General features: G+C 37.7%; 1 protein-coding gene across 2 annotated transcripts in view; it reads right to left on the bottom strand.

Annotated features, from left to right (window-relative positions):
- The window catches only part of CTNNA2 (catenin alpha 2), a 1,110,979-nt gene that overhangs the window by 62,278 nt on the left and 1,023,719 nt on the right, over window positions 1-24,982 (bottom strand). For both annotated transcript variants that reach the window (XM_084766203.1, XM_084766204.1), the window contains exons 13-14: window positions 10,466-10,617; window positions 85-198 (exon numbers count right to left, since the gene is read on the bottom strand). In XM_084766203.1, coding sequence (XP_084622329.1) covers window positions 85-198; window positions 10,466-10,617 — 266 coding nt within the window. The remainder of the gene's footprint in view (window positions 1-84; window positions 199-10,465; window positions 10,618-24,982) is intronic.

The raw sequence follows: 24,982 nt of genomic DNA, 5'->3' as shown, positions 1-24,982 counted from the left end.
CACCCATAGTTCAGAAATTTCTTCCAGCCATTTGTGTGAGTTTCTCCCCTGGGCAGCTATACAAAGTCAAGAATGTCCACGCACCCGTGCACTCTGTCCAGCAATGAGCTGGTCGTCCTCAGTCTGAACACTTGTCCGACTACGCACATCATAATCTTCTTGCTCAAAGTCGGAATCATCTTCTAGCTCTTCTGGAGTCTAAATAACAACAGAAAAGATAAAATTAGTTCACTTTTACCCACATATGCAAAGGCAAAACATCCCCAAAGAAAGAGTTTACAGCATTTTACATATGGCATGGATACCTTTATTGGTATCATTCTCAAAACCCTGGGAACCATACTGCCCTAAATTACCTACTTCGAAAATGGATTTTATTTGTTTCCTCTGACAAATATAGCAAATCTTTGTTTGATTTTAATATGAGATGGCTTCTAATTAAAGCAAGAATACAGTTATATAAAATCCAAGTCAATTTAATAGACTAATTTGTAATGATTTTATTTTATTAAATAATTAAATAACAACATTTAATAATTTAATAATAGAAATTAATTATCTTCAACAAAATTTATGGTATGGTTTTTCTATAATATCATTTTGTCTATTCTACTTCTCCTTTTCTGAAAAGCAAAATGATTAGTGATCTCTATGCTATTGACTAAACCCTGTGAAACACTGGGTTTGCTCACTAAGTCATGAGATAGAAAGATTATATTTCAGACTACATTCAACATTTACTTAGTATATACCATTGTGTGTCCCTGAGCATACGATCTGACATCTCTGAATTTTGGTTCCCTTCTCTATAAGTTGTTTTTTTTCCACTGTGGCCACCGTGTATGTGTGTTTGTGTGTGTGTGTGTGTGTGTGTGTGTGTGTGTGTGTGTGTGTGTGCGCGAAACTGATGTGACTCTGTAGAATTATATAGTAGTAATCAATCTACTTGCCATAATAATTACTTAAGATTTAAAATTAATTAATTAAACTAATAAAAAATCTACAGATCACACTATGTAGCTCTAGCTGTCCTAGAAGTCAGTATGTAGACGAGGCTGCCCTTGAACTCACAGAAACCTACGATTCCCTCCCCAGTGCTATGAATAAAGACATGTGCTAGTATACCCAGCTTCAACAATAATTTTTAATATGGAAGCTACTAGTTATTACACAGCACTAAGAAGTAAATAATTCCTTAATAGTGTCAATTCAGATTATACCAGTAGAGTAAATTAACAATTATTCCCTATGTACAACCAAAGAAAATTAGGTAGAAAAAAAGTCCAATAACATATCCTATGTCTTTGACGTAGAAACAGACTAGAATTGTGATCTAAACAATCAAGTTTATTTGATCCCCAACTTCAAAAGTCTTTAGTTTTTGTTATTTGTTTGTTCACATTATAAATTGGATACGAACCTGAATGATAAATGACATAAAGAGATTAGAGTTAGATTAAGATTGTAACAAATCATTAAAGTCTGTGTTTTCAGTAGATAAGAACACATCTATAAGCCAACCAATAAAAAAAAAAACTTCCCTTTCTTATAAGCACATAACATGTATTAAGGGCTTGCCACATTGTTTCTCTGTGTGACACACAAACTCAAGAAAATCTCTTTACACTCCTTTGAAGTGTTTTATTTCTTTTTAAACTATTTTGTCAATAGGAGACTAAAGAATATAAGGCACTAAATTTTCTTGGCGCTTTCTAAATAGGCAATCTGAAGCATGCGCTGGACACTCTCACATATTGCAAACTCTAAAATGACCCCTTCAGGAGGACACTGGTGGGACACCTCTGCTCACTGTCTTCTGCAAACTGTCTCTTGGACATAGCAGGAACGTATCTTTTTTTCAATAGATACAAGTGTAGCAACAGTACTGGTGATGCTGATCCTCACTTCCTCACATTGTGCTGATTTCCTTGGCATCCTTAGTCTGATTTGTCAGGTGTAGTTACTGATGTAGTCTTGAGATTGGTCAGACAGGCATAAAATAGGGTTGTTCATGCCAGTACTCCATTATGCCTGCTGATTTTCCAGGTTTGGGCATAGAAAATCTTGGTTTCTTTCTGTCTGGCACATCAACTTCATTAGTATTCACTAAGTCATCTACTTTATGCTCAATTTTGTTTCTTAGCAATATTAAAAGAATGGGAGAAAGAAGTTCTCAAGTAAGCATTCTGCCAATTAAAAGTGGGAGTGAGAGAGGCAGAACTTGGTTTAAATAACTGGTTATATGTTTACTGTGGACAGAGGCAATTTTCTGTGATCATTTCTTGATTCTGGGGTGTACTGTGAAACAATTTCAGCAAGTTGGTAAATTCTGCTGAGAGATGAGAAGACAAGATTGCAAGCACTTTCATCAGTACTTCTTAAAAGGGAGAGAAAAATAAATGGAACACCTCTCTTCAGAGACAGATGCAGCAAACACCAAGGCCTGTAGGACTGTGTCCAAACTGCAGTGACACGGGCATTTATACAGCATGTGAGTCAGTGACAAGCTTCACCTGATGGAGTAAGGCTAATGACTCTGAGATTTATGGAAATGAGTATAGCCAGGAACCAAAATGAGAGAGAGAGAGAGAGAGAGAAATTAAAACAATAATAGCCTGAGGGACTGAGGAGATGGCTCAGTTGATAAAAATTTTTGCCAATCAAACAGGAGTGAATTTGGATGCTGGCATCCCTATATCCACTGATTGAGGATTGCTTCACAGAAGGGAATTCATACCTAGTACTGAAAACCTGGGCCAAAGGCTATGACTGTCAATATTACAGGCCCTATGTGGAAGCTACTGTTGTTTCCATAAAAAACTCAAGTCATTGAACTGTTTTTTTCAGCACTTATATTTATATCCATAGACTTGTGATGCTTTTGATCTCATCCACAGATGCTCATTTTTGTAGCAATGGGAGCTAATCAAGACATCTATAACTGGTCAAACTGTGAGAATAAATGACTGTGAAGGCTAAGCTTCCAGGGGGCATCTCTACCAATGTTTCTCCATCCAAGACTCAGGGAGCATCTAAGATGAGGAGGTAGAAAGAATGTAAGAGCAGGAGGACAGGAGAAAGTGCTATTGCATGCTGTCTTCTTGACCTGACGTGGCTGTGGCATGCAGGAACTCACAGCAGCTTTGGTTATCTACACGAGACCTGCACAAGATCAAGCATTAAAGGGGGAGGGTCCCCCAAGGGACACTGAGAGTGAAGGAGGAGGAGGTACCGTTGGATGGTAGCTGCTGAGGAAAGGGAGTCATCCATTTTTCTTCAGGAATGTCACAAATGGTAGGTACCCCATGGCCCAAGAGATGAACCCACATGTCCATATGGTCAGTTCTAATTAGAAGGAATGAGGGATGATGATTATTGATGATGCTGATGATGAGAGAGGACATGAAGCTTGGAGGGAGGGATAGTGGGTGACCTGGAGCATTGGAGTGAGGCTGAAGTGGTATATCTAGCTGATCAATAGCTCTTCGGGTGTGTTAGAAATTTTCAAAAAATATATATAAAAATATTTCTCTAAAAAACCTGGATTTACCTAAAAAAAATCTATAACTCAAACACTGGGAAGATGAAGACAGGAGAATCCCTAGTGCTTGCTGGCCAGCCAGGCTAGCCAAAATAGCAAGCTTTGAGTTCGGTGAGAAAATTTGTCTCAAAGAATATAAATAGAGTGAAGAAATAAATAAAGGAAGATAGCCAAGGCAGAACTGTGCTCAACAGGCATGTGTAGCCATATACACACCTACATGCATATACCACACACATATCTATACACACACACACACACACACACACACACACACACACACACACACACACCACAAAATGAAATGAAAAATCTTGATGTGGGCCCAGGTGTCCTAATTTTGTCTTCCATTCACTAGCTACAAGTCTTTGGAAAGTCACTCAGTTTGTTGCTTTGGTGTCTCCTTAGTCATAAAATGAACATTAGAAAGATATTTTCCCTGCTTCATTCATAGAACTTCTAAACACAGATATATATGAACGTGCTTTGCCAATTATAAAAAGGACAAATACATAAATGATGTGATAACTAGTATACTAAATAAAACATAATACCTGTTAGCAATAATAATAGTAATAGTAGCTATGATCATTTACCATACACTATTAGAGAGCCAATAAATTGCAGGATTTAATTTCTATAACTTGATGAAATAAATTCAATGCCTATTTTATAAATGTATGAAGTATCTCTGATTCTTTGTGCTGGTTGAGAAAATCATCTTAATGAGAAATGAACTAGTCCAGATTAAGTTGGAGATTGTTTCCATGATTAACTTATATAGGAAAACCCATCCGATCATGGGTGGCACTATCCCCTAAGCAGAAGACTCTGAACAGACAGAGCAAGCCAGTAAGCTAATGTGTATTTCTTTCTCTCTGCTAACAGCTTCAGATGTGACTAGCTGCTTAAGTTCCTACTTTGACTTCTCTTCACTAATGGACTGTAGTGTGAAATTGTTATCCACTTAACCCTTTCTCTGCTAAATTGTATCTTGCCAGCATACTTTATCATAGTACCATAAATGTCACTAGAGTATCCTTCAATAAAAACTTTTTAGATGTCCCCATTAGCAACTGATAGAATAGGGGGGAAAGTTGAAGAACCCACAATCTTAATAGTCACAAACAACATAGGCAAATGAATAAATGTGAAATAGTTATATGTCTCTTAAACAAAGTCAAACCCACAGCTGTTGCTGCTATAAACAGTTCAGTGCATGCATAGTCTTTTAACTGCTATATTTTTCTGTTGCAAGGGTCTCCACAAACTAAAGAAGACATGATAAAGTACGGATGATTTGGACATGGTCCCAAAGGAATAAGAGGTAGATTAGTAGATGAAGTCTTAAGACCAAGGCATTAGCATGTGTGTTTCATTGAATGGAAACAAGAGACATGAGGATGATCAACCCTCGACTTGTATTTTGAGGGAGGACTTTTGTAGAGAGCCAAAATACTGCCTTGGACATAGTCCCAGTTTCCTGTATCTACCACTATCTATCTATTGGGTTGTGAAAATATTATTTTTTCTATACAATACTTTTAATTTTTTATCTTCCCCAGTCCATTTTCTAAGCCAGTAGGTAACATGCACTCATCATAGAGAGCGAAGGTCTCAGGAGTTCTCTAGAGACACACTAGTTGTCAGCTGCAGAACTCCAATGCTTAGCATTCACAACAGAAGACAAATGTGTATCTACTGAAGCCAAATGGGGTGTTCATGGGCTTTGAAATGTTTTACTTGGACATATAAGAAAAATATATTAAGGATATATTTTTTAAAATTTCACTTACATATGAGAATTTCACTGAAGAGAGAAAGGATATATACACATTGACTGGCTATTTGGGGTGAATTTCAAGAAATAACTACCCAATAGAGATCTATAGCACTAAAGTGGGTTGCAAACAAAATCTAAAAAACAACTAACGTTAGCCAATATAAAAACATAAATAAAACAATACAAAAACAAAACAAACAAAAACAATTTCTCCCTAGTTGGGTCTAATTGGCCATGGGTTATCATGAAAGCCTCCTAAGCAATCTTCCCATTGAGTATTGAGACCCATGCCGTCTAGATTCTATTCTCATCAGCACTATCAGCGAGGTCTCTTTCATATCCAAGATAGACTATGTCAAGTCTCTGTTCATAACCTTCCAGTGGTTCTCATCTCTTCTGTGTGGTTCCTAGGCTTCCACGCCTTCCCAACTTCACCAAACTCAAAGCTATGCTTCTGCAAGAAGTAGGCTCTGAATATGTTCTGGTTCTTTCTGACATTGTCTCTAAAACCTGTGTTCACCATGAGCTCTATTTCCCATACATTGCCTCTGTTTCTGCCATAGTACTATAAATTGGCACTGAATATATTTATTTATTCTATGTACACAAAAGAAAGAAAATTTGTCCTTGTTTTCCTCTGTAGAGAGGGAGGATCTAACAGTATGGGATATTTCATAACCCCATAATAAGAGCATAATAAATTATTTCTCATTGGCATTGTTAAAGAAACAAAACTAAGATCCACACAGGATTAGAATTAGCAGGAACAAAATAAAACAAGATACATGAGCAGCTTTCCACCTTTCATTTGCTAGTTATGAGAAATATTTTTATTCTAACTGCTGAAAATTTAATATTGGTGATTTCTATGGAAACTTCCATATTATTAAACAACTTAAAGAAACCTTAGGATGATTAAAAGAAGGATTTGGGGGAATCTAAATACTGGGTATATGAGTGTCTTTTACTTTACCCCTGTTTCCTTCATTTGCAGAGAATATAATTAGCTGATGACCCCAAATTACAGTTAAATGAAAAATTTTATAATCTACTGTTTCATAGAATCTTCATAGTCTCCTTAATATTTTAATAGGGTCCCTAGTCTGAAAAATAATGAAAACTTTAAAACTCTAACAATTTTGTTTATTAAGCTGTTTGGCCCCAAAATTAATCCATATGTATAGCCTAACTAACATTATACTATTTATTTAAATATTAGAATAAAAATAGACCTCACTGATTCTGAAGATGACATTTTATCATATGGATAACTATATATAAAACTTCGCAAACTTACAATGTCATCAACATACATGTGACAAGCTAATGGTTAAACAGTCAACTACCCCAGCTAATATTTCATATACAATCTGAGAGACAGTTCCATACTACCCTCAAAAAATTCAAATAACTAACAAAACTCCAAAGCTCCTTGATACACAATATAGGAGGGCTACAGTGAACTACAGACCTTGATCAAACCTCAGCCCCAGGTCTTACTATTTCCTTTACCTGTCTTTGAAATCAATTGCCATACATATATAATCAAAAGAAGGATGTCAATTATAAACATTTTGTCTATTGTGTAGAACAACTGTTCTATTATTTGATGTATATATCACAACATCAAGATACTACCTAACCTATTACACTTAATTCCTAATAGCAAATCCTTATTCTTTTACTCATCTTAACTTCCAAGAGTAAATAAAACGTATCTTAAGTGTGTCTTTGATCCTCATTACCTTTAAATTTCCTCATTTGTGACTTTCTTTTCACCAAAATTTATTTTTCATACTATCTCAAAAATTGATAATCTGTAATCATTCCCAGACATACCATCATGCAAGTTCAAACATGGCAGGATTCTGTCTCTTTTTTGACCACTCATACTATGAAAAAGAGTCCTTTCATAGCTTATTTAGGGCCACATTTTATGTGGTTTGGGCTAATGGTTTCTCTGTTTAAAATGGCAATCAAAGCAGTGCTGACAGCTTATCCAGTGTTGTCAAAGGTAGTGGTGAATTGAATGTTCCTAAATCATGTAGTCTGTAACATGCCACACAGAAAAATACCTACATCTGATAAATTGCATTCCAGTGTGAGTATGTGCTGGCATCTGTGAATTTGATGCTAAAACCTCAGTGGTATAGTTGAAGCAGATATAGATATAGATATATTGTCCATATATTGCATATTGATTGTTTAAAGAAAGTGGGACTATTACCAGAGACTCACATGAATCTAATGTTAACCCTGCCTTTCACCCCCTCCCAAAAAACCACTAAGTACTAATGAACTGATGATTCAGAGTGAATACTTAAACATACCTATGTGTGATGGTCTTCCTGGTTAGTGTTTTTATTTTTTATATGCCTTGTGAAGATAATGAGAAAATTTCTACATAGCTGTATATCACTGAGGATATATTTCATTATAAAGGAAATGAATAACAGTCTCATGAAATAAGGGGAAAGACAGATGTGTGATCTTCAAAAGTGAGGTTGGAACCTGAAAAAACCAAAATTGTCTACATCTGAGGGCTGTCTGGAGCTAGCCTGGAGCTCACAGACACCAACATCAGCATTAAATATGTATTGATTGCTGAAAGGCAAGGTGATGGAGAAATTGAACCATTATGGTCCTTCCTACAGTCATTACTTCTTAAAAGTTTTAGAAGAGATTTATTTATTTAGCAAAGTGTAATCTGCACATTGGGAAGAGGTTACATAGTCATGTCAGCTGTCAGGAAAAGCCCTACCCCCATCATTCTTTCCTTGTACAATATAATTTTCGATGTCTCACAGATATAATAATTATATTAAAATGAAGACATGAAAGTACTTAAATATGAAAGGAACCATTTGGGTGCTGAGTGGATAAGGACTTTAAAAATAACAATTTAGATCCACTGTACATTTCTCTTTTCCTAAATTTTAAGCAATTCTTCTTAAAGTATAGAGATGAGGGAGATGACACTCCCTGTGATAATATGACATTTTATCTAAAATTGTGGACTCTTTGTGGCTCATGAGTGAAAGAATGAATGATGGCTATAAACCTGCTCAGCCTCTCAGATAAATGGTTGTCACAAAAATGTGAAGGCTAACAAAGCAGAAAAATGGCAAAAGAGGAAAAGTGTCTTGAGGATTATAGTGGGGTTTAGTTCATAACGCTGGGCAAACATAACTCTCATGGTCTGTTACCTATTTCACAAGGTAGCACAGAATGGGGAAATGACTTAAAAATCTCACTATCCTTTCCCTTCCTGCTCTAATTCTCTTATCTTTTTTCCCTATGTCATCTTTCTAAAATCTTCTGAGTTTGGACAGGAACTGTCTGTCTTCCTCCCTCCCTTTCTCCCTCCCTTCCTCTTTTTCTCCCTCACTCCCCTCCTCCTTCCCTCCTTCTCTTCTTCAATATGTGCCAAACAATACAACCCAATGAGGGGAAGACAACAACAACAAAGACAGCTATCTTCTCCTACTTTTTACAGTCTAAGGAAGGTAATAGTCACAAAAAGGACTAGTGAGATAAATACTCTATACACAGAAAATCTGTTATAGATACTCAAAGAAGAGAGTCATTATTGTTCAAAGTAAATATAGGGGAAGAATGGTTACCCAAGTCCTGAAAGCTGGTCAGAGTGTCACAATTACATAGTGGATAAATTAAAAGTACAAGAAATTCAAGACCCTAAGTCCAAACTTGAAATCTCTGTGTTTAAGTGTAATTACTAAGACCTGATTGAGTTTTTGTTAAATATTATACTCTTTATCATTGCTTTCATAAGTCAGTTCCAGAGACAACTGTGGAGGTTGTGGTTATGGAGCTTCTGTGTACCTCAACTACAGCTCTGTAAAGCAACTCGATGCTTTAAATGATGGTGGTACTGCATCACAAAATGATAACAGCATGGATACATTTTACTAAGGAAAACATTATAATTAATCTCATTTCCACTTTTTAAAACTATTGTTTTAATATATGAGTATGAACATATGCCTGCTGCACTATATGTATGCCACTTATGTGTAGTGTCTGCAGAGACCAGAGAAAGAAATCAAATCATTTGAAACTGGAATTAATAGGCATTTGTGAACCACCCACTATGGGTCCTGGGAACTGAACGCATGTCTTCTATGAGCACAATAAGTGTTCTTAACCACTGAGCCATCTGTCTAGCCTCCCATTTGCTGGTTTTTAGTATATGTGTTCAACTTTTAACAAAATAAATGAATAAGTTTCTCATTAGGATTGTATTGGTCATTATTCCTTTGGGATAATACTGCAGAAGCTCATTTCTCAGCTTTAATTATAATTGTTACCCATTTGTTCTCAACTATTCTTCTTTGTGTGCAGTTTTTCTGAAGGGTGAGCCCCATTGCTAATGAAATTTCTTGAATAGTACTGTATTAAGTGGTTGGTAAGGTGAAAAGCCAAAACCTAAAGTTGGATATTATACAGCAGATAAATTGTATGAAGTAAGCTGCAGGTCATAGGGATAGATTAATGCAAATTTTGGATACATGGAACAAGTTACAAGTGATACAGCATGAATTTAAAAACAACTACAATGTAGTTCTTCTAGGATTATAGTATGGTTTACTATTTAGGCAATAGTTATGAAAAATAATATGTACTTCACAAAAATATGGAGAAAGAGAGATAATGAGGTAGATGATGGGAGGAACTCTCACAAAAGATTATCCAGATTTACGCATAATAAACTCATCATGTTGCTGCTACATTAACACTACAAGGCTGAAAATGCTTCACTGCTCAACACCTCATGATTCTCTGGTGATTCTGGTGTGAAGACAATGTCTACAAGGGACACAAATAGAATGTAGCTGGGATTTTTACCAAATCATATGAAATTTACAGAAAAATGAATGCCAGAAGTAGCCAGAACATATAATGTCAAGGCATTTACTACCACTAAGCTGGGTTCGCTGGCACTCATGCATCCATGTACATGTTTTCCTAAGTCCATTTGCACAGTATATGCTAAGAGTCAGACATCTTCATGGAGTAATAAATTAACTCATTAATTACTCTTCATTGAATAATTAAAACAAGGAAGACATTGAACTTTTGAGGGACTCTAGAAGCTTTGTGCAATAAGAGGTCTCACATACCCTGATCATCAGCACAGCCTTTCTGATGTCCCGAACACCATCATACACCAGGCGTGAGGCATCGATGAATTCATTCTCCTCGAATGGTTGAGGGACATTGGCACTCAGGGCTTCGATGGCAACCTCAACTTGTTCAGCAAACCGTGGCATCACTGGGTGAACAAATGAAATGGCAGTAAATAAAAAAAAAGTTTCACTTGTTGTCCATCACTCCAGTCCTAGTACAAATTTACTGGTTATGCATTTAGATCCAGTTTTGAATAGGTCTAATTTAGTCATCTGTGTCACTTACCTCAGAAGAAGGAGGCAAACTTCTTGCAAGGTTATTGTTCACAAAAAGAAATATATGACAGCCATTCAAGAGAGTGCAGTTGAGCAAACAGGCATAGAATTCACTTTTATGGAAACCTCACTTGAGTCACTTTTGCTAGTTCCTTCTCATGAAAATTTGTCCAAATTTTCTTAATCCTCCTAAGCCTGCTTTTTTGTTTATATGATAATTGGAATGAATATTATAATTTACACAAAACTATCAGTCTTTAACTGCCCTTAGGAAGTATTGATAAACATTTACTTAATCACTACGAGTATATATATCAGGAAGTAAGAAATAGAGAGGATGAAGCAGGCAGGATGCTCTGGAAGGACCATGTAAGAGAACAAAAAGTAAACACAATATCTCAGTAGAAAGACCTGTTGAAGAAAAGACCAATGGGATCAAGGTAATTTGTTTTATTGTTTTATTTTGTCAATGTCACCATAGTATGGACAAAAAAGATGCATATATAAATTCCTGATGTCAGCAGAAAACAGCTCACTCAAATATCTGAAATACTTCCACAGATTCTGGAAAAGAAAATGGTGCTGATTCTTTAACTCTTAAAAAAAATCATCACTCAATTTTTTCAGCTGTTATCTCATAGCAACCCATTCCTACATCAGATGAAAGCCAACAACACAGCTCAGTTTATTTACAAGGGCAATAAAATAGAAATATCATTCATCTGCATTCATTTCTGTGTTTTCATGCCTGGTTCGTCTTTATGCTCATTTTCACCCTCTTAGATACTTTGACATTCATTGTAATCCCTGGTGTGAGAAACTCTACTCAGTTACTCTCTAGGATCAGAATACCCAAGGTACATTATTCCTAGAGAAGTGAATTTCTACTAGAAAAAGTCAAATGATTTTTTTAGGGGAAGGAGAAATGGGGGCAGGGAGGAATAAGTATTCTTACAACAATAACTATCAAAACCAAAGTGTGAACTGGACGATTTTCCTTTCCCAGGTGAATCATGAGGATTAGTGTCCTATACACCTGGGTTTTTCATATAATCATTAAGCTGCATCTACATTGAAAGAATTCTGAGGCTATTTAGCTGTATTGCTGTAACTATGAATTGAAACTGAAGTGATTGACATTCTAATTATGCTCATTTGGTTAATAAAAAATCATGTCAGAACATCATACCATGCACCATAAATATATGTGATTATCCCATGTCAACAAAAAATTCTGAAGACATTTATTCCTAGAACCTATACATAAACTTGGGCTCTTTCAGCAACCTCTTTGTGTTGAGAATTAACTTTTTTAGGAAACTGAAAAACGCAGATAATTGGAATTGACCTCTTTGAGTATGAAATTTTTTTGTATTTGACATTCAAAATGATTGTTTTACTTAAATAAAATGATAAATTTCTTTCTTCAGCAGAAAGTTCTGAGTTACACTAATTCCACTTTATTTGATTGTTAAACTGGAATGTTCATGACTATCAGTGATTTTACAGATTCATTCACAGATGTATAAAATTTTCCCCTACTGTCAGGATGATATGATTACTTAGTGGGGCCAGCTTGTGCCTGTTCTTTAGTTGGTGGCTTGGTCTCTGTGAGGCCCCATAGACCCAGGTTAGTGGACTCTGTAGGTCTTCTTGGGAAGTCCTTGAAGCCTCTGGTTCCCTCAATCACTCACACAACAAGAGCTCTGTCTAATGTTTGACTGTGGTCCCTGCATCTGTTTCCATCATCTGCTGGGTGAGGCCTCTCAGAGAAGCTATGTTAGGCTCCTGTCTGTAAGCATAGCAGAATAATATTAATAGTGTCAGGGATTGGTTCTCTCCCATGAGATGAATCTCAAGTAGGACCAGTCCTTGGTTGACCATTCTCTCAATCTTTGCTCCATCTTTGTCCCTGCCCATCTTGCAGGCAGGAAAAATTTTGGGTTCGATGTTTTATAGGTGGGTTGGTGTCCTTATCCCTTCACTAGAAGCCCTGCATGGCTACAAGACTTGACTACTTCAGGCTCCATATCGCCCGCTGCTTGAAGTCTCAGCTAGGTTGACCCATAGACTTCCTGACACCTCCCCTATCCCAAGTCTCTGGCAAGTCTCAGAGATGTCCTAGGCCCTTGCATATATAGTAGATGCACAGAAGAAGACAGGGCGGTCTTCATGTGGATTCCCCCAACAACTGGAGAGGGGGCCATCTCTGAATCTAATGTCTCCATTTGGATCACCTTTCCCTAACTGGGCTGCTTTGTTTGGTCTGAGTAGAAGAGGATATGCCTAGTCCTGCAGCAACTTAATGTTCCAGGATAGGTTGGTACCAGGGGAGAGTTGGGGAGGAGTGTGCAATATGGGGGATTAAAAGGAAAGGAGTGGTGCTGCAATAAGGATGTAGAATAAGTGAATAAGTAAATAAGTAAAAAGAGTGAATAAGTAAAAAGAAAACAAAAAACTTAAAAAAAAAAGATTACTTAGTAGGAAAAGTCAGCATCTATCAGGACTAACAAGACCTGGTTTTGATGCCTAGGACCTAGAAAACTCTCTAACCTCCACCTATATACTGTAGCAGCTGCTTGTGCATGTGTGTGTGTGTGTGTGTGTGTGTGTGTGTGTGTGTGTGTGTGTGTGTGTGTCTGTGTGTCTGTGTGTGAGTATGTCTATGTACTTGTAAAAGTTTATCATCCTATTGTAAATCTGATTAAGAATAAGAACTGTTACATATAAATAGGATACAGATTACAAATTAATAAGAAAATGTCAGAAATAATGAAAAATGATGAGGAAATTCACAGAAAATAATTCCATATTACTAACAAATGCACAGTTATATGGTAGACATCATTAAATGAAAAGACAGCAATAATGTATCTTTTTATACTTAGAATGGACAAGTAATTTCAAGGATGATGGCCCTATGAAAATGTGGACAGAAGAAAACCCATCTACTGTAGTTGGGACTAAAAATGAAAATACATCATCTTAGCCACCAAATACCATGAAATATGGTGAAATGGGTCTTTTCACTCTCAAACAGGTAGTTGGGTCATAATCTTGGGGATGACCTAATATCCACTTCTTCATAAATGCTAATGGGGAAGGAGATGCTGATGGAGTAGGCTAATCATTCTTACCCTTGAGTGACAAGAAACCTCTTTGAGTCTCTGTGTTTGTGGCTGCAACTTTTAGGCAAAGTGCTCTAACACTTGAGAAGCGGAACTTAAACAGAAGCTGAAATTGGGGGAAAAAACCGCTCTCACAGGATCTTGTTAATAGACCACACCTCAGACTTATCCCGATGTTTCTAACAACACGTATTGTGATGTCAGGGGGAACAGCTGTGAGATGCTTGCTCTAGGTTCATGGGTACTGTATCTGTGTAGCACAAATCAACCAGGACATGCAGTGCCTTAAAGTCCTGAAGTTAAAGCTTGTGTGAGAAAAGCAACCTGAAACATGATAGTCATTTGTCAGATCATAGATGCACAATGAGTACACTGCATAATTTAGACATGCGTGTACTTCTACGCTTCATATCTACTCTAATGAGCTATATGTTGTGCATCTGAAGAGCTATGTGTTGTGCAGTGTTTCCTCTAAGGGGGAGAAGATGATCTCTGGTATATTAGCCTCTTTCATGCATTTTTTTGTATCGTTTTGTTGTTCAAATATTTATTTTATTTTATTTACTATTTTCTTCTTTCGTTACTGCTATTTTTTTTTACTATTTTATTCTTTCTTTAATGCTTTTTAAATTAATTTATTTAGATTACATCTCAATTGTCATCCCTTCACTTGTATCCTCTAGTTCCTCCCTCCCTCCCTCTTTCACCATATTCCCCTCCCCTGGGTCTGCGACAGAAGGGGATCTCCTCCTCTACAATATGGCTCACAGCCTATCAAGTCTCATCCTGGTAGCTTGCTTATCCTTTCCCTGAGTGCCACTAGGCCTCCTTACCAAAGGAAAGTGGTCAAATATGGAGAACCAGAGTTCATGTATTCTTTAGGTCATGTATCTCATTGAATAATAAGGCTTGGAAAAATTCTATGTTATGGTTCACAACATCATACGAAGTAGTCTGATCAATGGTATTAAAGTCAGGAAACCATTGAAGAATTGTGAACAAACTGTTGTGCAGCTTTCTATGTTAATAAATGTCCACTAGATGGGTGAGTTAGGTAGTGCCTGCTACTTAGACACCTACCTCCACAAACTCATCTCTGTCTTCATAAATACAGTGTCTGCATCTAACAAGTGCAAGGAAAATGAGTCTTTGTGGGAAGCTGTGCAAGTTATTGTTAAGAAATAATGGAGGCAAGAAAATGAAGTGATGGCAAGACTAATGGTAGCTCCCTTCATCTCCCTTCATACCCAAGGAATAGGAGAAAATGTAAGGCTCTACTTTCTAAAATGTATTTCTTTTAATTTTCCTTTTTTTATTAATTTATTCTTGTTACATTTCAATGGTTATCTCATCCCTTGTATCCTCCCATTCTTCCCTCCCTTCCATTTTCCCCTTATTCCCCTCCCCTATGACTGTTCCTGAGGGGGATTACCTCCCCCTGTATATGCTCATAGGGTATCAAGTCTCTTCTTGGTAACCTGCTGTCCTTCCTCTGAGTGCCACCAGGTCTCCCCCTCCAGGGGACATAGGCAAATGTGAGACAACAGGCATGCAGGGATGGTTTAATACACGGAAATCCATCAATGTAATCCACCATATAAATATATTTCTTTTATATTTCAAGACACATCAGTTCCCTTTCCTCCCTCCAAACCCTTCCATACAACCATCCTTGCTCTTTCTCAAATTCAGGGACTCTTCTTCATTAATTATTCACACACACACACACACACACACACACACACACACACACACACACCTCTATTACTAAATACATAAGTAAAACTTAGAAATATCAGAAGCTATATTCATAAAGCATCTCACTAAATGTGTAAGACAGCTCATGCTACCTAAATATGAACTAAGCAAGGACAACAACAAAAGACATGCTAAAGTAGACAAGGGAAAGACCACAAGTCCTCAACCCTACACAAAAAGCAAATTCTGAGAGTGGAAGAAATAGCTTTCCCGAGGGAAGAGCTCAGAAATTTGTTTTCAAACACGGAATGGTCTGCCCTGGAAGCATATGTATGAAGGAACACTGTAAAGTCACTAATTTAAATGAAGGATACTTGTTAGAAGGCTGATCTACTTGGACTAGTATGGAATAGAAAATCTCTCTTGTGAGACTTAGCTGGTAGCACACAGCAGTGAATGACCATGTTGCTGGTCCTAGCATAATTAGAGAAGGCAGAACTAGGCACACTTATGAAAATCAATTGTCCAAGAAGCAAATAGCTGGGGAGAGAGCGAGAACCACTTTCTTTGTGTTCCATTCCTAAGTTTATTCACATGGGGCCAGGCTGGTTGCTATTTCTCTTCAACACAGCTCTGCTCTTTACATGGTTCTTCCCTCCTGCTTTGCTTTCTTCCTGCTTTACCTAAAGTCGTAAGGTAGAAAAGCAAGGACTTAATAGAACAATGATCCATGATGTGTGGACCTGAGTTTCTCCATCTAACTATGAATTCTTCCAACATCTTGATAATGTATAAAACCTGTCCTCTGGAAAGAAAAAAATATTGAGATAGAAAAAAGTCAGATGTGACAGACACTGGCTTCACTTCTAACTAATTGGGACAAGGCTTAACACTTCCTTTGTGATTCTCACTTCAAATATCAACCGAGTTGCTGATGTAGGTTTATATAATTAGAAGCATTTTTTCTTTGTGAATTGCACCAAAAAATGTAGACACCTCTTTGTAATTATTTATCAGCATGCTGAATTGTTCTTAATAGCTTATGCCTTGAAAGGGTGATCAAAATTAAAAGTAAACATACATTCTAACTGCACTTTCACATGCACATTGCGTTCTGGTCTGCAAAATGATGTCCTTCTAAGAGGAATGGAATTGAAGTTAATATTGCATATAAAAATCAAGGTCATATGATTCCAGTACTGGTTGAGGTCTAAACCATGGATGAGGACGTTGGAAAGGAATCTCCCCAAGAGGCTCCAGAGGTGAAGTTTGAAAGCACAGGGTGATTCCATTTACAGGAATGACAAGCTGCGCTACAGTGAAAACAGACTGCTGACATCCACCAGGGAAAAGAACAAGGTTAACTGGACACAGGTGGAAAGTATAGCCAGACTGGCCAGCATCTCTGAGGAAATAAGCAAATCTATGCTTCAACCTGGACTTTCTAGTGATCCCCAGTAATGCAAATGAATCTAAGTATCTGATACTTGAATACTGTTAACTTCCTCTTCTGATTCAGTCATACCGCCTAGCCCTACACCCATCCAAACATTCAAATTAGACTTAGTTATGTATGTTGCCAAAGAGGGCATGCCATAAGCATGTGGTGGGGAGTCATGTTGAAGATCTGTCCATGACAATTAATTGTTTCAAATAAAAATGCCTATTCTCCCTCACCGTGGTTAGATAGATACCTCCTCAACCTTTAATCTCCAGTTTAACTGCCAATCTGAAACTTTCCTTAATCCCTGGACATCTGAAAGCATGCATGCACCCACTATTGTGGTAGTTGGTACACAGGTCCATGACTTTGCCTGAATATTCACTCCATTTTTCATATTAAGCCTCTCTCACACTCTTGAAGCATCAGGAGAAGAAAGAGAATTCTAAGTAAGAAGTGGAGGGAAGAATTCATCTTCCTTCAGCATCTCTAAGACAAAACAAGCATCTCATGTTTCCCAATCATTTATGAGTCTCATCATTGCATATTGATGCAGAACTTCCTCAAAGACTTTAGAGCCCATTGGCCAATTTAGTAGTGGTCAACCTGCTTTGGGTGTGAGATCCATTCAGAAAGCTGGGCTTGGAATCTTTTCAGGATTAAGCTTCTTTGGGAGAAGGTTCAAAAGACTCCCAGTTATTTCCTTGAATAATTCACTAAAACTGAACAGGCAAATCTATCTACACAGGGTCATCTATGATGGTGGTAGTGTCAGGCCACACACTGGGAGTGCTTTATTTGGACAAATTTTATTATAAAATATAGAGATAGACAAAGAAGCTATTCTAGAAACAGAATCCAGCTTGCTAAATGTTAATAGGAAACAAGAATATAAAACAGCATTTGTGTAAACCTAGGAAACAGTATATAAGGACCAGGTATATGCACCATGATGACAGATACTAACCATATTCATAGTTGGAAATAGCTAAAGTATTAGGCAGTACCAGAGTATATGATGACAGTAAATATTAATCTGAAGAGACTCCTAGGGACCACTGAATATTTCCTCCAACACAGAACTGTTGAAAGTGTTCAGGGAGATAAGACATCCATTCTCCAGAACAGTTTCTATTAGGTACTCACAAGGAAAAATTCAAATTGTCCACAATTACATTCTAGGAGAGGCTAAAACACTAAAGGTCTAAGGTTGCTTGAGGGAAAGTGCACCCAGTGTCGTCAGAGCTCAATTTATCTTTGATGGTTCTTCATATCTATGAAGCATATAGTAAGGAGTTGATTGGAGTGTGAAGGTTTAAAGCCAACACCTGTGGAGAAGTATGAACCCAAAACAAAGCTGGGGCCTGTCAATAAATGCCCTTAACTATAGTCAAAAGCAAGAGAAGGCACATACTAGCTGGTTACCCTGTGCCATTGGTCTGTTTAGTAAAGATCTGCATACCCCTGTATCACTAGAGGGCTTTCAGAGGAAGGCCCAACTTCAACTGATGAAGAATGTTTTCAAAAATCATGAACTGAGAATTCTTTTAGAAATATTGGCACTGGAGTTTTACCTACTGCTGATTACCATCAGTTGACTAGATCCTTCCTTGTAAAAATTGTTTCATTTCTGTATGTACTTATAGACCCATGAGCTCCACTGAGTGTAGATGGTCCCTTCCTATAATGGTAGATGGACTCTCAGGGTGCCAAAATACTTGAAGACTACAAGTTCTTGCAGTTTTTAGACCTTTGACTTCTAGGTATAAGTTTGCATACTCAAGTGAGTTTTGCCCTTTTGGTGGTTGGCTATGGAAGCTCTCCTATAATTTGGTATAATTAGTAATTAGTCTCTACACCAAAGAAAATGGAATTTTTCTTGACAATGGTATTAGGATTTTCCCCCTTTGACATATACATCATGACTTTTTAATTACATGTGGATTTCATTTCTGCAAAGCGTGTGTCTGTCCTCTTCTACTGAAAAACTTTTCCAATTACATCTTAGACTTTCCTTACTCTATTATCTAGCTATGCTAGCATTCCCTTCTATACACAAACCAACAGTCTCCATCTTTAGTTGCTGTATCTTTTATGTTTTAGATTTTGAAGACGCAAAGAAATAAGACCCTTGTGCCTGAAACTGAATATGTTGCTAAATAGTCCAATGTTACTAGATTTTTTTCAATCCATTCGATCACATCTCAATCATGTTACTCATCATTGAATCCCCCACTCACATGCACTCACCAATATGCGTGTGTAGTGAGGCAGGATCTAAGGAGGCTCCCAACATCCCCTCTTTAATGTCAATGTTTCTGTGTCTCAAACTGGGAAAATGGGCTACAGCCACTAACACCTTTATAACCAACAGAATACAACAAAGAAGATCCAACAGAACTTCTGAGATAAAATTAAATGAAGAAGTAAAATTCCATCTTGCTGCCCTTTCTTTCTCATTAGGGTGGTTATTTTGAATAAAGTCGGTTGCTGTCTGGTAAGCTGTGGCATAAATATTTGTCAGATGGAACAAGATAGTTATCTGGAAAAGGAGCCACAATTGAGAAAAGCACCCATCCTATAGCATATAACCAAGTGTGTAGGGCATTTTCTTGATTGCTAATTGACAGATGAGGGCCCATCCCAGTGGTGTCACCTTGGGAAGGTGGTCCTGGGCAGTGCAAGAAAGCCGACTGTGCGAGCCATTAGGAACAAGTCAGTAAGAACTGTTCCTCCATGACTTTGTTTCAGTTCCTCCCTCCAGGTTCCTGATCAGACTTCCTTCTAAGGTAGACTATGATGTGGAAATATACAAAAAAATAAATCCTTTTCTCCATAGATTGTTTGGTCATGTCTTTTCCCACAATATAAACTCTAATTAAGACATGAGCTGATATTGAATAGGCTACAAGGGCAGAGGACTGAGAAAAGCCTTTGGTTAACAGGTTCAGAGCAGTGATGAACCAAGTGAAGCAAAAAACTACTTGTCAGTTTATAAACTGTCACAACGTTGACAATACTGCGACTACAGACTCATGAGAAATTCCAGGGGCCTGGCCCCCAACAAAGTTACTGTGAATCCCCAATTCACAGACACAATGACATCATTTTGCAGACACAAAACTGCAAAATTTGGGTGAATATATTGCACAGAAATAGCTGCACCATATAATATGCTCTGCCCAAAGGGAACTATTGGTAAATAGTAAATAACAGCTAGCAGGACAGGTTATGATTTCTGTTAATTGCAGCAGCTACACTTAATCTAGATTCCTGGTGTATTTGTCTATTCTGGGGGCCTGGCCCCTAACAAAGTTACTGCGAATCTCCAATTCACAGACACTATGACGCCATTTTGCAGACACAAAACTGCAAAACTTGGGTGATGTATGATTGTGAACAAACCTGGACTTCAATTGGTTCCAAACTGAAATAATGGTGGCTGGCAAGAAAGATAAGAAACTGGAAAAGGGTGTTAAGAAAACTTTTTGTTCCCAGTACCGTAGTTAGGCCACTTAATAACTCCAGTTCCAGGGTATCTAGTACCCCATTTTTTGCTACTGTGGACACATGTACACCTGTGAATATACACGTGCACACACACACACACACACACACACACACACAAACACACACACAAATACACACACACCACATATAAAAAAAAATAAAACTTTTTAAAAATTGGGATATGATAACTGCCTTTTTAAAATACAACCAAAAAGGACAAGAGCATGGTGGGTCACACCTGTAATCTGAGCTACATGCAAGACTGAATCAGATGGGTCACTTGAGCCTAGAAGTTCAATACCAGCTTGTAAAAGAATGCCAAACATACGAGTAGAGTTCAGCATTGAGGCACTTTCCATAACTAGGATGTAGGTGGGGTGACTTCCATGGCCTTAGCACAGAGAAGGTCACAGTGGATGGTTGCCATGGCTGTCTTCACATTATAATCCTGCATCTGCTGACTTACCACATGCCTTACCATCCTGCTGGCACAAAGTTTATACGTTTCGCACCCTGTGCATGGGAGCTGAAGGGCAATCTGCAAGGATTCACCACCACAAAGGAGCCTTAGTGGGCAGTGGTGACAAGAACTGGAATGAAAAGCCCAGGGAGGGATCTGAAAATTGGGGGATGGCATAGTTTATCTTGAAAACTAAGCTGCCTCACTGATGTTACTTACGCTCTTCCCCTGAACCAGTGTTATCCTGGGGAAACTCATTTTCAATAAGGAGTTTCCTATAAATCTACCTCCAAACATCATCAAAACCTTCCCTCTGAGCTTTCCTTCTTATCTTGGTTGCCAAGGAAAATTCTAAATATTGTGTTTTGTTATGTCCTCAACAGATCCATGAGAGAAAGGACCTCTCATTGTTCACTTTTGAAAAAAGATGGTGGTGGCTTCCAAAACATAAAAGAAGGATTCAAACAGGTCTTTAAGCTCAAATAAAATAACATTTCCAAGAAATTTTGCCCATTCTATCTGAGACTCTTGTGAAATTATTTCCCTCCTATCTCCAACTTATACTACTTCAATTACGTGCTATATTTTAAGTGATAGAATTCAAATTTTGATTATTTTCAAATGCTTTTTAAACAAGTGGTAGAGGCAATGCGGAAACAAAATGGAAGCATGTTGTCTAAATTGAATACTTCACTCCTAGGTGTGGCACAAAACTTTAATACTAGCACTCCAGCAACAAGAGGCAGGTGAATGTCTGAGTTCAAGGCCAGCCTAGTCATAGATAACTTAGAAGAAGTCTAGGCCAGACAAAGCTACACAGTGGTATATTCTCTTGAAATCATACATACATACATACATACATACATACATACATACATACATATATATATAATAATAGATTTCCTCTGTTCACACTAATGGTAGCCTAGCTGTTACTATAGCCAGTCTCTCTCTCTCTCTCTCTCTCTCTCTCTCTCTCTCTCTCTCTCTCTCTCTCTCTCTCTCTCTCTCTCTCTCTCCACCTAGTATCATATTTCAGGACTATGGGCAAAAGTGGTCCAGTTGAGTCTATTGCTATTCCCTCATGAATATTCATTGATTCTTTCTACCTTTCCAGTTATCCTCAATCACCAGCCAAACCAGTCCTCCTTCCATCCAGTTTCCTTGGGCTTTTTCATCAGTGTCAGTCATCTGTTCTCTCAGTGGGAGTTCCTAAAGGCTGCCAGGTTGCCATTTTCATACATTCATGTTTAGAAAATTATAATGTACATTTCAAACATCAAAACCAACTCCGAGTTCCAGAAGGACATACATAACCCATGAGCTGAATTGTTTGATAAAAGATGAAAAAGGACTGCCTAGAAGAAGGAAACCACACACACACACAAAGTAATTCTAAATTCTATTCACGATGACTACCCTGAGAGAATCGGGGCGCATCCATCTGCTCTTGTCTAGACACAAATTCCTTTCCCCAAGGAAAGAAAGTGCTTGCTTGGAAGGTTTTCGTATAGTTTAAAATAAGCATTTCAAAAATAATCACAAATGGTTTATAACTCCAGGAGGAAGGATGGCACATTTAATTCTGAACCTTGAGGAATGAATAAAGAGTTGAATGCGAAGCCTTATTTAGCTTACAGTGTTCATCAAAACCTAGCTTGATAAACACAGTTTAATTTGGCATCTGTGAGGTTTAAATACTTATATTGCATTAAGATGCAGTGAAACATTTGCTGAGAATTTCTTACACATGATTTTAAAGATTCTGAATTTGATCATTAAATGCATAATTTTAAAAGAAAAGATAAAACTCTCTGAAAGCCAGCATCATATTACTATGCTATTCATTTAAATCAATAATCAATTTTGAGATTCAACTCCCATCAAACCTAAAGGAAATGAACAGATGGTTTTAGATCACAAGGGGTTAAAATTTGATTAAAACTAATACATGCACAGGCAGGAATATGTGCAACGGATGATGAGGAAACAGGAAAAGCAAGTATATGCTTTGATACAAAAATAAACAAATGAGTGAATAAAGAGTTTGAATGCCAGGCACTATAAAAGAGCCAAATAAGTGATTGATTCTACAGGGTTAAGCAGAAGTGGATTGGGTGATGTGATTAGAGGGTTAAAACAGAGACAAGGAAGACATGTGTGTCTTAAGAAGGTAAGCGAAACAGAAAGGCAAACCAGGAGGAGCTGTCAGTCGACCATAACAAATAGCATTACCTTGGCTCCTATGCACATGAGCTATCTCAGGCCCCCAGGTACAATTCCAGCTTTCCAGCTTTCCAGTTTTCTGATTCAAAATGACTTATCACAGTCTCCAGCAATGCCCTACACATTGCCTCCCAATGAACAACTCTTAGTAAGATTTTTCACCTTCTCTCCCTGCTACAGCCATAGTGTCTTTCCTCTTGAGGTAGAATGGCAGATGTGTCATATCATTGTCTCAATTTCTGAAATATATACATCCTGGCTACCAATATTGTGCCTGAAAACATTCTCTGGCCACTCTTCTACTTCACGCCCACCACCCCAGACCTTGGTCCCGCATACCCTTGAAGTGACAAAGCAGCATGGGCTTCAGCCACAGGGTCCTAAGTCCATACTGTGGTTCATGCAGGTCTAGAGATGAAATCTGATCTTTTGTACTTTCTTTAGTCTGTGAGTTCCAATAAAGTATACACAGGCAGCATTGAATACATAGCTCAGGAGTGTACAACTGAGTGAGTCTTCCTGATCCACGTTGCCCCATCTCCACATCCATGTCCAGGGCCTTGTTATAAAGCTATACTGTACTTTGCCTTCTTGAGTTGTCTTTTCTGGTGGTTGTTCTAGTCCTATGCTGAGGGATATGGATATAAATGAATCATAGCAGAACATAAATCATAGCAGTTAATGACCAAACCAGTATAGAGAAAAATGTTTGCATGTTATTGCACAGAAGGGTATTCTAGGCAAAAATTATCTGTAACCTGGTTCAAAGAGTAACTTGACAGCTTTCACCCGGATGGTGAAATAACCTGGACAGAGATATAGGACTCCATTTTCCCAGGAGATACACATTAACCAGTGCTCTAAAGGATAACTGAGGGCTAAGTTAGAGACTTCTACCAGAAGGGGTCTTAAAAAGCTTCTCATATGAAAGGAATTTGTTTAAATTGAAGGTCAAAGATTTTTGCCCAGCCTAATAAGAGAAGTTGGTCTCTGTAAACAGACTACTATATAAGTTCATGGGTTCATCATTATGTGGTTTTCCTCCTATAGTATAGCTTTCCTCTTTACAGACAAAAGTGGCCTGTCTTCACCATTCTGTCCTGGAAGGGAGAATAGAATTCTGGGAGCTGTTGGCAATATAAGTTTTTTTTTTTCTGCATTAGAAATCCTGTGCTCAGTGTCAGGAGAGATGTCACAGCAGTTAACAGCATTTATTGCTCTTACAAAGAACCCAGATTCAGTTCACTGCACCCACAAGATAGCTCACAACTATCTGTAACTCTGGTTCCAAACGATCTAAATACCTCTTCTTGGGTTCTCTGAGTTTCTGAACACACACACACTCAGACATACAGACACACACCTAAACAGACACCACACACACACACACACACACACACACACACACACACACACATATATATATATATATATATATATAATTATTTATAAAAATTAACTCCAGTATTTACTTTGAAGATAATGCAATAAATATGCATTTTTAGATTAAAAACCATATACCAGTGAGGTTGCTTAGCAGGCCATTGCCACCAAGCCTGACAACCTGAGTTCAGTCCCCACAGTTTATTCTGATTTTCTGTTATTGTAATAAACACAATGTCCAAAGGTAATTTAAGGACAAAGGGCTTTGTTTTAGCTTCCATTCTACAGGCCATCATTGAGGAAAGCCAAGGCAAGAGCTCAAGGTAGGAACCTGCAGGCAAGAGCTGAAACTGAGACTATTGAAGAATACTTCTGACTGGCTTGCTTCT

This window comes from Acomys minous (assembly GCF_964271855.1).
Source record: "Acomys minous genome assembly, chromosome: 17".
Classification (NCBI taxonomy): Eukaryota; Metazoa; Chordata; class Mammalia; order Rodentia; family Muridae; genus Acomys; species Acomys minous.
This window is presented reverse-complemented; position numbering and strand designations above follow the sequence as displayed.